General features: G+C 43.5%; 2 protein-coding genes across 6 annotated transcripts in view; one reads left to right on the top strand and one right to left on the bottom strand.

The window, feature by feature from the left end:
• Positions 1 to 1,582: 1,582 nt before the first annotated feature.
• FAM8A1 (family with sequence similarity 8 member A1) lies at positions 1,583 to 9,817 on the top strand. Its single transcript, XM_061449508.1, has 5 exons — positions 1,583 to 2,189; positions 5,675 to 5,795; positions 7,911 to 8,034; positions 8,235 to 8,374; positions 8,692 to 9,817. Exons 1-5 carry the CDS (start codon positions 1,598 to 1,600, stop codon positions 8,834 to 8,836), a joined length of 1,122 nt encoding a protein of 373 aa, XP_061305492.1. The 5' UTR covers positions 1,583 to 1,597; the 3' UTR covers positions 8,837 to 9,817.
• A 1,783-nt stretch (positions 9,818 to 11,600) lies between these two features.
• Positions 11,601 to 12,779, bottom strand: part of NUP153 (nucleoporin 153) — a 44,262-nt gene continuing 43,083 nt past the window's right edge. For all 5 annotated transcript variants that reach the window (XM_061449502.1, XM_061449505.1, XM_061449500.1 and 2 more), the window contains one exon: positions 11,601 to 12,709. In XM_061449502.1, coding sequence (XP_061305486.1) covers positions 12,625 to 12,709 — 85 coding nt within the window. In that variant the 3' untranslated portion in view covers positions 11,601 to 12,624. The remainder of the gene's footprint in view (positions 12,710 to 12,779) is intronic.

The raw sequence follows: 12,779 nt of genomic DNA, 5'->3' as shown, positions 1-12,779 counted from the left end.
GACCTCATAGCAGCCTTCCAGTATCTGAAAGGGGCCTATAGGGATGCTGGGGAGGGACTCTTCATTAGGGACTGTAGTGACAGGACAAGGGGTAACGGGTTAAAACTTAAACAGGGGAAGTTTAGATTGGATATAAGGAGGAAATTCTTTCCTGTTAGGGTAGTGAGGCACTGGAATAGGTTGCCCAATGAATGCTCCATCCCTGGTGTTGTTCAAGACCAGGTTGGACGAGGCCTTGGGTGATACAGTTTAGCGTGAGGTGTCCCTGCCCATGGCAGGGGAGTTGGAACTAGATGATCTTAAGGTCCTTTCCAACCCTAAGTATTCTATGATTCTATGATTCTAAAAGTGGGAAATACTCCATTTTTACTGTATATACTAGTTTGTTCAGTATGAAGCTATGTTAACATCTGTGTTATATGGAACTTGTGTCAGGTTAAGGTGCTTTATAGTACACTGGGAACTTTAAATATTAAAAATTAATTTAGAGAACTGTGTTTAAACTTGCTGTAGGGCTCCTTGTTCTTTCTTCAGCATTTTTGCACAGGAAGAACATGAATGTGGTAAGGGGAAAGATGAAAAAAGGGAAATGGGAAAGAGCAACATTTAAACAAATATAACGGTAGAAGTACACAAGAGAAGTTTAACACCTTTTCTCTCTCCAAGCAATTTCAACCCACTTTCTATTAGCAAAGAGAAAGTGTCTGGAAAGTTGCCAGAGGTCAGAAACCACAGCTGCAATCACAGGTGGCAGTAAGTGGAAGGACGGATACTTTTGCCCAGCTGCACATGCTCAGAAACATAGAATCACAGACTGGTTTGGGTTGGAAAGGACCTTAAAAGATCATCCACTTCCAACCCCCTGCCATGTGCAAGGACACCTTTCACTAGACCAGGTTGCTCAAAGCCCTGTCCAACCTGGCCTTGAACACTGCCAGGGATGGGGCAGCCACAGCTCCTCTGGGCAACCTGTGCCAGGGCCTCATCACTCTCACAGGAAAGAATGCATTCAATGCCTAACTTCTCACTTAGGCTTATCAACTCCCCTACCACAGCCTATTAAGCGTAATCTATCTGTCATCTGGGCCAAATGCAGCAGGCGGCTGGAGGGAGAGACAGACGCTGTGAAGAAGTACTTTCACAACGGCTGTCCGGTTGCGGAACCAGGGCTAGCGCAAAGGACCGCGTACTCCTGGGGACAGCTGGGGCCCGCAGGGCCGCTCCTGCTGAGCGGATCCCAGCTCCTCGCCGCAGCGGCTGAGGGAAAAACGGGGTGCGGGGAGTCATGCTGTTTCTGCTAAGGAAAAAACTACATGCCTTCAGTAGTACAGCACCGACAGAGACACCTCGCTCGGGCGGCATACCCACTCCGCCTCAACGGCTGCTTTTTACCTCACCAGCGACTGGAGCCGTCCCCGGCAGGCCTCAACGCTAGGCGATACCACCTCAACGGGTGGGGGAGGAAGCCGCAGTGGCGGCAGAGGGGGGGCTGTTGGGGAGTGGTGCGCTCCCGAGGGAGTCCGCTCCTGTCCATGCACTTCCTCTCCCCCCTCTCCCCCCAGCGTTAAGTGGGACAGGCGAGGCGTCTCCTTAGCGCATGCGCAGTGAGTGCAGTTCCTTAGTGTCAGCCGGGATGGAGGAGATGGCGGAGCCTGGTTCGGCTCGCACCGGCGCTGGGGCGGCGGCGCTGGCGGAGAGCGACAGCGAGAGGAGAGACGGCGCTGCTGCCGGAGGGGAAGCTGCCACCGCATCGTCACCGCCGTGCTCCCCTTCGGTGGCCGTTGGGGGCGAGGGCGGCGGGGCGAAGCCGCTAAGCGCGGAGGAGTACGCGCGGCGGGTGCACCAGTGGTTGTGGGACTCGTACTGTGGGTACCTCAGCTGGCAGAGCTGCCTGCCTGCCCTCCTCGCCGCCGCTTCCACCGCGCCCGCTGCCGGTCCCGCTCGTGTCGCTGCGCCGCCGCCCCCTGCTTCCCCGCTGCCGGGGGGCGCCGCCTACTACAGCCCCTTCTACTTCTTCTCTCCTGTGCCTGCCCACACGGCCACTGCCGCTCCGGGGCACCGAACTGCTGCTGCCGCCGCCGCCCCTGCTTGGCCGGGAGCGGCGGGCAGGTTGGCCCCCGTGCCCAGGGCGGCCTCCAGCAGCGCCGCCAGCACCAGCGGCGCCCCCGGGGATACGGGGCGGCCGGCAGGTGAGTGGGGGCCGGATCTGCGTCGCTTCGCGCGGGGAGGAAGGGAGCGGCCGGCCTGGGCCTAAACACCCGTGGGAAGGCGGCCCTGGACCCCGGTTTTTCGCCGCCCGGCCGGCGCGGTAGGCCGGGTCCTGGGGGCGCAGTTGCTCGTCTCCTTCCTTTTCTCCCGTCCTGTGGTGCCGGCTCGCCCCACCCGCGGCCCCTTCACCGCAGCTCCGGGAGGCGGTGGATGGAGAATAGGGCAGGGTGGGGGTGGTTGCAACGTTGAGGGTCGCTGCGCTTCTGTCGCTGTGCCTTGTGGAAGGTGACAGTCCCGATACCGAGTTTGAGAACTTAATCCATAAGCAGGTTTGGGAGGGTTGGCTGAGAGTGTGCAGCTTGTAACTTAAGTGCTTGTGTTTCTATGGATGTAAAGGAGTTTATTCTTTCCAGTGAAACTTCTTCTTGTGGTCGCAAACTTGTAATCCATCTTCTTTTATAAGTAACCTGTTTGGATGATGAAATGTAGATTTCCAGTTTTAGTAGGCTCTTGGTGTTCAAATAAAATCATTTAATGAAATTGAAGCGCAAAAATAAAAATATGCTTATATTGAACAAGGTAGTGTCAGGACCTGAGATAAACAAAGCCTGTTATTGCAATAAATGCTGAAGACAATGCACAGCACTGCTTCTGTTTATAGTTTTTCCAGGGAAAGACACGACTTTAGTGTGAGCAGAGCAAGTCTGGACCACAAACATTTCGTCAAGGAGCTCCTAGGTGACATTTCCTGAATGTTTGGTAGCACCTTGAATGTTAGAAAACAGTGGAGCAGGGCATTGTTGAAGAACATTGGAGAAAAGCCAGGTCTCCCTTCTTTCTGTAGGGCAAAGTGCAGCATTGCTGATCTGTAACATTTTTATAAGTGCAGTGGCACAGTGTGTGGGGAGAACATTTTTAATTGCTTTTTCTTTCTTTTGAAGGGAGTATGGCTTCTGAACCTGTGGTTTTGAGCAGATGTTGTTTAACCAAGCTTATAGCACAACGTACTTTAATTGTGCTCTGAGTTATAGATTGCTTATAAACAGATATTGCCAGTCGTTGAAAAAGAGGACACAGACAACAGCTAGACTGAAATGATTCTTGGGGTTTTACCTAGTTCTTCAGGAACTAATTCCACATGTTAAAGGTAATTCAGGGCATGAATAGCACTGCATGCTGCTGAACATGGTTATTCTGAATGCGAAGTACTGTTGCAACAGCTTCTTAAGGAAGCTCTGTAGATGATACCGTGAAACAATGCAATTATAAATAAAGAATGTTGTGCTGGTGCTTTGGCTCGGGATTGCTGATGGGTATATCTGGAACAGATGAAGTGATTACAGCTTCTTTTCTGCTGCAGATTATTGCCTGCACAGCAGGCTCAGCAGGGCAGGTCATAGACCTGTCCAACACCACTGCAGTTCACAGCCCCATGTGCTTATGTAAGCTGAAATAGTGACAGTTTATGGTACTGTTGCAGGTTTTAAACTCGGATGTCAGAAAGTGGGGTTGGTAACTGCTTCTTCCAGTTTGATCTGCTAGCAGGTGTGTGTCAGAGCACCAATATTAACAGCACCCTGGGCAGTAGCAGGCTTTTTGTGGATGTTGATCGTGATTTAAGACGCTGCCTCCCTTTGCCCCTCCCTGCTTACTGCAGGAGGTTATTGTTCTGCTGGGAGCAGCAAGGCAAAAAGTGTGTCCAAGCCTCAGCTGCCTTGTGGCTGACTGGTGCAAACCCGACTTCATTAGTAGCTTAATGTAAAATCTGAGATGTTGAGCAGAGATGGAAGCATGTAGTGTTTGGTTGTCCTTGCCATACAAATAGTAACCCCTGGCAAAACAGTGGATTTCTGATAAAAGGAACATCTCAGATCACTGCAGTGGAAATCTGCCAGAGTCTTAAGGATTCTGCCAAAGATTCTTACTGTAATGAAGTCCAGCATAATTTGAACAATTCTTTTTTCTGTCCCCACTGAGCTTCTTCCTTATTTAGTCATTGAATCTAATATATTGACCTGAAATTGTGCCACTAACTTCAACAAACTTGCTGCTTTTAACAGAGCACAAGAATGCTTTTATCTGGCTCTGTGTGCTCAAGCTGGAATGGGGAGACTGGCTGTGCTCCCTTCTGCCTTAGTTGAAAAGTCTTTAATTAGAATTTAACTGACAACTTGGACGTGCTTCAGCAATGAGAATTGAATCCATTTTGCTGTTACATATGTAAGTAACAGTTGTGCTACTTGATAGTGCTGATGCAGAGCTGTAAGTGAAACAGGTATGAAACAATGGTATATGTTAAGTATCCATTGATTTGGATATATAACAACCAAGGTATGTTAAATAAGAACTCGCTCTTACCTAATTACTGCTTGATTATACTTCATTTCAAAAGTGTCCAAGTGTCGTGGGCTTTCAGCTTTGCTTGCATAGCTTGTGAGGTCGTGACTGGTAGTATCAATCTCAGCAGTTGCACTGTGCAGGCTTATTCTGAGTGAAATTTGATGATGTTTTTTGAGATGGGAGGAAGGAACGATTTTGTTTCCTTCTTTCTTGTCCCTGTGTGTGTGGGTGGGCATCCTCAGAAATGCTAACAAACCCAGCCACTATTTTCTACAGGTTACATCTAGTAACACTTGAGAGTATTTCTAAATGAAGTTTTGACGAGAGTCCTTGCTGGTTTCATGCAGGTGTTCTGTTTGTCCTTTAGGAAATAGATGGGTAAATGGGTTCAGCTGAAGTTATTTTGCACTGCTATTCCTTGGAAGCTTTCTAAGATACTCTTTAAGGTTTTCTTCACTTTAATTACATGAGACAACATTAGCAACGAAAGGTTGTGACTGATCTTGAGTCCATTTGCACTTGGCCAATGAAATAAAAGTGTGTTCCATTTTCTGGCTCAGGGTAGGGCAGCATGTTGTGGTTTACTACAGTCAGTAGTCTATAGGTATGTTTATGGCAACTATGACTAGTATTTTTACCTGCTTCTGTTTCTGGATCTGACTGGAGGCAGATTAAGCTGTGTTATGCTTTCAGAGAGCTGATACTTGGTACATATGGAAGCCTTGCTGCTGAGCGATAGAGAAGTTGTGGTACATCTATTTTTTCTCTTTTATCTGAATTCTCATATTTACTGAAATCTGTTCTCTATGAGGCTGTACTAAAAAGAACACAAGAGTCAAAGCATCTTCAGTGTACTCTGGTTCTGTAGAGGGAATGGAATTTTGCCTGCAGTCCTGATTATGGGGGAGTCAGCATTCCGAAAGTTTTATTTGAGAAGTTCTTATAACTAAATATAAAGAATTCAGATCATTTGTTATTCACGCACTTTTAGACGTTTTCTCGAAGATGAAGTGAGCTGATGTCAGTATCTTGATTATGTTCTTGCAGTGAGGGTAATGTGACATGTTCTTTAGGTGATTGTGTTAACACAGTAAAATGTGGGTAATGTTGACTGTTTCTGTTACAGGTCGGGAGTTCGTCATCCCGTCATTGGCACACAGGTTCATAGCAGAGATGGTGGATTTTTTTATTCTGTTCTTCATAAAGGCAACCATCGTTTTAAGTATTATGCACCTCAGTGGAATAAAGTAAGTTGAACAATTTAAAACTTTGTTATATATAGCTTTAAGCTCTTCATGCTCCTTGGGGCATCATGATGTGTGTATGGGGTGCTTATGCATATGATGGCATTTAATAACTGTCAGAAGCTGAGGAAAAAGCACCGCTGGGTTAACCTCCTTTTAAATGCTTCCTGGTTTGAGGTCAGCTGATGGAAACAAAGAATCTGTGCAGGTGTCTTCATAGTCTCCCATGGAAACAAAGAATCTGTGCAGGTGTCTTCATAGTCTCCCAAGCTCCTTGCCAAGGATAGGTCAGACTGACTTTTATGGGGCAACAGCAAGATTTTTAAGATGTCCTTTAAAAATGCCAAAGAAAAAACATAGACAAATATAAACTTGGCTTAGATTTAATTTTTTTAAACAGCCTTTAAAAACTTACTGGGATCTGGTTGGGATGGAGTTAATTTTCTTCATAGCATCTCCTGTGGTGCTGTGTTTTAGATCTGGGACCAAAACAATGCTAACCCACAGCAAAAAAAAAAAAATTCAGATCTGCATGTCAGCTGTGGATGTACTTTCAAATACAGCCTGAGTGCTTGGAATGCTGCTGTACTCCTGACTGGACAGAAGTTGGGGCTCTTGGAGTACAGTTGGGCACTGAGTGTATCAATTACACACTAGACTGAAAGAGTCTTAATTTACATTGTTATACTCGGAGGTAAGCATTTACCTCAAAGACTGTTTCTCTTTTACCTGCTTCTTTAACTGTAGGTATCTTATTCTGCAGCTCATTTAATTCTTCTGCTTTGGTGTAATCAAATATTTGCTGTAATCAAATATTTTGTTCTGATAAAGAGACAAGAGCTTGGTGTAGGCAGCAATTCCATTACTCACAGTTCTCTTTAGTTACCAACACCTCCAGCTCTAGCCTGACAGTTTATATTTCCCTTCTGTTTTCAGTAGCCTGAGAGTTACACAAAGTGCAGTAGTGGAAAGATGGGGAGTATGTGCTTCTGTAAAGAAGTGACAGTGTTGGCAAGAGATGGAAGCTTCTTCAAGTAAATTACAGTATATTCAATATTGCTACTTTTTCCAGAGCCAATAAGTTGCTTACTAGTAACTTCAGAGAACCATTCTCTGTGTGTACATTTGGTGAGGTCTTTTTTGGCTTGTGAAATGTGGTGTACTTGAACTTAGACTGAGGAATTGTCCTGAAAAAAGTTCTCACAGGCTCAAGATAGAGACTTCAGGCAAAGGTTGTGTTGAAGGGAAATGCAGGTTGTACCACACTGTTTTCTTAATTTCTCATCTTTTTTGATTCGTAAGTCTGAATAAAGAGGAAGGCAAGTAATACAAATCTAGATGGACTCGTTTGAAGTGGGACTGCACATTTTCTGTGTGAGTAGCAGTTCTCATTTAGGTGTGTGAGTGAAAAGTTCTTGACTAAACACATGGTGCCAGTGTGTCCACTCTCCATATCAGATAAGAATGTTAAATCTGTGGAGTTTATCTTGTGAAAATAAGGAATTGACTTAGAATTGACGCTTTGCATAGCTTTGTTAAAGAACTGAAGGTTTCAATTGCTTTAAGTTAAAAACTTCCTCTTGCATGCCAGGGTACCGGCCTCTGGGAGAGTATGGTGAGCAGTAGACTGCTAAGAATGAGAAATGCTGATCATGCGAGGGAGGATGGGTCTCCCTTGCTTGCTTAGGGAGACTTGCAATTTCTCCCTTGCCTTTATGGAGAAGAGTGCTGCCTTTTTCCTTAAGAGTTCCTGTAAGGGAGACTTGTATGCCTCCCATTATACTGAGTTAGATGATCACACACTGAACCTCTCATTTATCTCCCAAGAAGTGTGAGTTCCCAGAACAATTCTGCAGCTCACTACACAGGGACACCAGTGTGAAACAGTGGCGATAAAGAATGAGCTTTTCGTAATGGGGTAGACCAAACAAACCAGGCAGCAGCAGCTCAGGAGGGCACATAGCGCTATGAATTTTAATGGTTTGTTTAGCATCAGACGGGCCAAGGAGCTTTTGTTCTTTACTAATACCAAAGCTGAAGCAGTGAGTTCTAGTATTAAAGGGGTACTGTTGGTACTGGGAGAAGGATGGTTTTAATGTTTGGTCTTGCTTTGTACAGGGACATCTCCAAATTTGCCATGCATTACATCATAGAAGAAATAGATGAAGATACTTCCATGGAAGATTTGCAGAAGATGATGGTAGTAGCTCTCATCTACAGATTATTAGTCTGCTTCTATGAGGTAACTACTCATAAGCATTAACTTCTATAATTCATAGTTGTCACTTGTGAATAAATGCTTTTTAAAAAAATCTATCCCCATTGGCCTGTAAAGTTAATCCTCTTTACAGTATTTCAGATTATGCTGAAGCTTAAGACATTCCCACAGTTCTGAGGATAACCAAGTTTGCTAGACTAATCAAAATGACTTCTCTTTTCCAGATAATCTGTATTTGGGGAGCAGGTGGAGCAACCCCAGGGAAGTTCTTGCTCGGACTGCGAGTTGTGACATGTGATACATCTGTACTTATTGCGCCCAGCCGTGTGCTTGTCATTCCATCTTCAAATGTCAGCATGACAACGTAAGCGCTCCTACTTCAGTCACATTCCTTTCCGGTTAATAGTGTGGGAAGTGTGTCATTTGGGAGGAAATGCTCTGTTTCTTTGGGGTTGGTTATTGCAAAAGCTACTGTTGGATCCTGTGACCTAAAAATAGGATAGCAATTATTCAATCACATTAATATTTTTCAGGTCAGGTGCTAAAATCTTTTAACTCTGGAGGGTTTTTTTTTCTTCTGTTTACTGTGCAAAGCCGAGACACCGAACTTGGAAGTAAACTAACTACTAATACAAGCAGAAAAGTGGAAATAAGGCACTGAATGTTTTATTCTCATTTCAGGTCCACAATACGAGCTTTAATCAAGAATTTTTCTATTGCTTCATTTTTCCCTGCGTTCATTACACTGCTGTTTTTCCAGCATAACCGAACAGCCTATGATATTGTAGCAGGAACTATTGTGGTAAGACGAAATGGAGTCAGATGATACCAAACGATGAGATTTCCAGACTGGTTCTGAACATCCCCTCCCACCCCCGTGAACTAAGACCTACCCCAAAACTGAAATCAAGGTGTCCATTCAATCTTTCGACCAAATTAAATGGAAACTGATTCAGAAGCTAAAGAAAATGTTTTGCTCCGGAGTGATGCCAGCAGCTACCTTTCAAGTATTGGAGTTTTTATACATGCCCAAGAATTTTGGGAGAAACAATATGTATTCAATCTGGGAGTATTAACCTGTGACTGATGAGAAAGCGAGTGGCTGTATTAACTGTAGGAAGGAGCTGTTCTGTTCATCAGCCTGTGGAAAGCAGATACCTAGAAATACTCCCAACTTCAAAGAAATGTTGCTCCTGCAGTTTTGGATGTTGGCAGGTACCTAGAAATTCCAAGCAGTTGCACAAGTCATACGATAAACTCTGAGGGGAAGAGAACTGCAGTATTAGACAGCAAAACATAGTAATTGCTGTGTGTGTAGAGAGAGATGAGTAGTGGTTATCACATCCCTTAGTATTGCATCACAGATCATATTCCCTTGCCTCTTTTAAGTATTTCACCAGAACATTGATGTGAAAAGATTTTTGCATGATTGTCACTTATTTAACATGTTGAAGCTAATAAAGAGGTGAAGTAAGAGCTGTTTCACTCTGGGAAGCATATGTTACACTGCAGTGTTAGTGAATCAGTGAGTGTAAATAATTTTAGAGCTATGTACAGATGACGCTAATGGAAGGTAACTCTTCTATCTAGAGTGAAAGCACTGGCCTATTCCTTGCATATAATACCAAGGAAAACCACTGAGCGTGTTGCAGGAGCATGCAGAAAACATTAAGTGAAATGTGTTTATGGGTGTAAATCTCTGGAAGTACATCTACTGGTTATTTTCACTTTTTAAATCTGGCTAATTGTTTGTATATTCAGAATAACTTAAACACTGAATAAAGAAGCCTAATATTTGGCATGGTTATGTAGCTTTTGTAATCTGTTTATTCTGTTACTAGTATTGTGGGAAGGGAATGGAAGCAGCAATGTTAATATGCTATTAAAATTTGAGTAAGAGTTTGGAATTCTTGTAGAGCCTAGTTTTTGTGTGTTCCTCAGGCCTAACTTGCCACTCAGTGGCTGAAGTTTTTGCTCTACTTGGACGGTGGCTGTTGACAACAGAAATACTTGAGAGCTTCTCTCTTGTTTTCAGGTGAAATAACTTAATCAGTAACATGTTAATACTCTGCAGTGTTTAGCTCGATGAGGGGTGGTGTTCTGTGTGCTTATATGACCTTCATTTACAATGGTGTTTCAGGACCAGATCCACTGCTTAATAGTGAAACTTAATCAGGAACTATATGTACCAAAATACCTCATAATCATTTTGATGGTTACTGTTGGTTTACACTAATAATTTATTATCAAACAGAAAGACTTCTACTTTTAAATGTACCATTAGCATCAGAGCAATGTTACTGACATGCATCACTGAGATAAAAAGAATCTTAAGTAATGAATGGCAGCAAGCAGGCATGACCAAGTACCCTGCTGAAGTGGTTGGACCACCCAGAGCGATGATGTTTAGCTGAAACGCAGGTCAACAGCACCACTCAGGTGTCCTCTCAAAGAATTGCACCCCTGACTTACTTAAGCATTGATGTGACAAGTTCAGGCCTGGCAACTGGCCTCACTGAAGCTGTCAGAATTAATTGACATCCCCTCTAGGGTGAGATTTGCCTATTTACAATTCCAGAATGAATACAAGAACTGTTGTTCTATTTACTATAGCAGTGCCCTAGAAATCAGGATTCAAGATGGAGGTGAGGAAGGGAAAAAACAGCACTGGTGGCTAAAAACTTTATTGCTCCCAATTCAGGTATGAGGGAACCTATCTCTTTCCCTGCAGGAAAATACCAACCCCTCCTCCTCTCCCCCTGATAAACTAAAAACTGGAGCACCTGCTCATGGAAATATGTACATATTATGCTGTTGTAAATACTACACAAGTTGCATTGAAGATGCAACTTTTTTTCTGGTTGTAGGACGAGTCCTTGGCAAATGATAGCGCTAAGGAAAAAATCAAATCATAGCATTTTTCAGATCTAGACAACTGGAAATACACAATTGCTCACACTCCTTCCACAGCAGCAGATGTGACTGCCTCAGCAGCAGCTCATGTGTCTGGTTTTAAAGTCTAGTTGCCAAATATTTTCTATTTCCAGTAGTGACTGGAGTGCTACACATGAAAACAGAAGTCGGATGCCTCTTGTCAGGTCTAGTTTGCAGTTAGAAAAGTATCTCATTTTGTAATACCTGTATGTGTGTAAGTGCTGAGTGGCAAGGGGCAGAAATGCCTCAGACCACAGTGAAGCCTTGTGCGGGTCTTTTCAGTTCTGTAACTGTAGCAAGCAAGCTGTTCTCAACCATAATCCAAATGCTGTGGCTTAATACAAGTTCATCTGTGGAAAACCCCCTAATTACTCATTGACAATTGGGTGTCTTTTTCCCCTGTTCAGTTAGAATGGTGGGGAACATCGGTAACATTCACTTCTTAAAAATTAACTGCAGCCAGACAGCTGACAAGCTTGGAGCCAGCAATGAAACTCCCTCTGAACAGGAAACCTCTGACTAATTTAAGATCCATTAAAATCAGTGTCACTGTCAAAAAGCAGAGGTCGGAGAAAGCATGTGACATCGCTCAGGAACAGCCAAACATCTCTGACAGTTACAGCTACAGAAGCTGTTAGAGGTAAAAACTGCCAGACAATATTTCATAGTTTTTATTGATGGCATTTATCCCATGGTTTAACATGTTAATTATACTGTAATAAACATGGCTTTAATATTAAACTTTTCCTTATTATCCAAAGTCACCACAGTCCATTTCAGTAAATATAAAAATATATACTTAATACTTTGTACAATACTGGTTTTTGGTCCAAACAAAAATGGATCAGAAAAGCCAATAAACTTACTTTAAGAATTCCCAATTTTAAAGATTTTCTAAATGGATTTAGGCAACTTTGAATAATGGGATTTACATAAAATCTGAGACAATACTAAACAAAAATGGCCGTAACACACAAAATTAAAATTTCCATTTCACAGATCTGTTATGCCAAAAAAGTACATAGAGAAACAAAATCGTATTTACACGTTTCATAATAAAATAACAAAGGCGAGACAGGTGATAAAGGGCTGTAAGAATGAAAATATAGAAATAGCATATAATTATTAAATGAAGAACTACAGATCTAACAAGTCCTTAGCATGGATCATCCTTTAATCAGTCTTCCTCTATCAGAAAATTTTAGTGCACAATACACCCAAACTCACTCACTTCACACATACACCGGCACAAACTCAGCATAGAAATCATTCGTTACCAACATTCTCTACTCTATACAGCATCCCTCGCTGATATAATTACAATGTCGAGGCGTCAGTAAACGCAGATGAGCGCACATAGTGGTGCAGATGAAGAGGTATTGTACAAGCCATTCACTGTGCAGGCTCTACTCACGGCTACAGCCAGACCATGCCGAGTCAGTGAAAGAAGGAACTTGCTGGATTCTAAAATAGTTTTGCTCGAGAACGGCCCCGTTGCCAACTCTATTCATTACCAAAAAAAAAAACTAACTGGGGAGAGGGAAGGGAAGGAAAGGGCAGCAGAGTTCTATATTCTTCTAGGCAGATCTGTCTTCAGCTAACCCAGCATGAGGTACAATCCCAACAACTGAACAATGCAGGGTAGTAGCTGCTTCGGAACTTGCTTTACCAATCAGGCGGTTATTTTCTACGTCTAACTGCAGTCTTTATCTTCCGACCAGGAACTGAAGATCCGGAGGCAGAGAAAATGTTTTTCCCGTTAGTCCTATCAAAAGAAATGAGCAGTTCAGAGTTTAAGACAGTGCAGCTGAAAACTCAGTAGCAGCACTGAGCAG

Source organism: Pezoporus flaviventris, unplaced genomic scaffold (assembly GCF_033815535.1).
Source record: "Pezoporus flaviventris isolate CSIRO_AGI_PZ_B2104156 unplaced genomic scaffold, CSIRO_AGI_Pfla_v1 ptg000007l, whole genome shotgun sequence".
Taxonomy (NCBI): Eukaryota; Metazoa; Chordata; class Aves; order Psittaciformes; family Psittacidae; genus Pezoporus; species Pezoporus flaviventris.
This window is presented reverse-complemented; position numbering and strand designations above follow the sequence as displayed.

Excerpts from the sequence above, each read along its gene's own strand:
- FAM8A1 (XM_061449508.1), top strand. The coding sequence starts at position 1,598 with ATGCGCAGTGAGTGCAGTTCCTTAGTGTCAGCCGGGATGGAGGAGATG. Across the intron at positions 2,190-5,674 it reads GGATACGGGGCGGCCGGCAG|GTCGGGAGTTCGTCATCCCG; the intron begins GTGAGTGGGGGC and ends TTTCTGTTACAG. Across the intron at positions 8,035-8,234 it reads TATTAGTCTGCTTCTATGAG|ATAATCTGTATTTGGGGAGC; the intron begins GTAACTACTCAT and ends TCTCTTTTCCAG.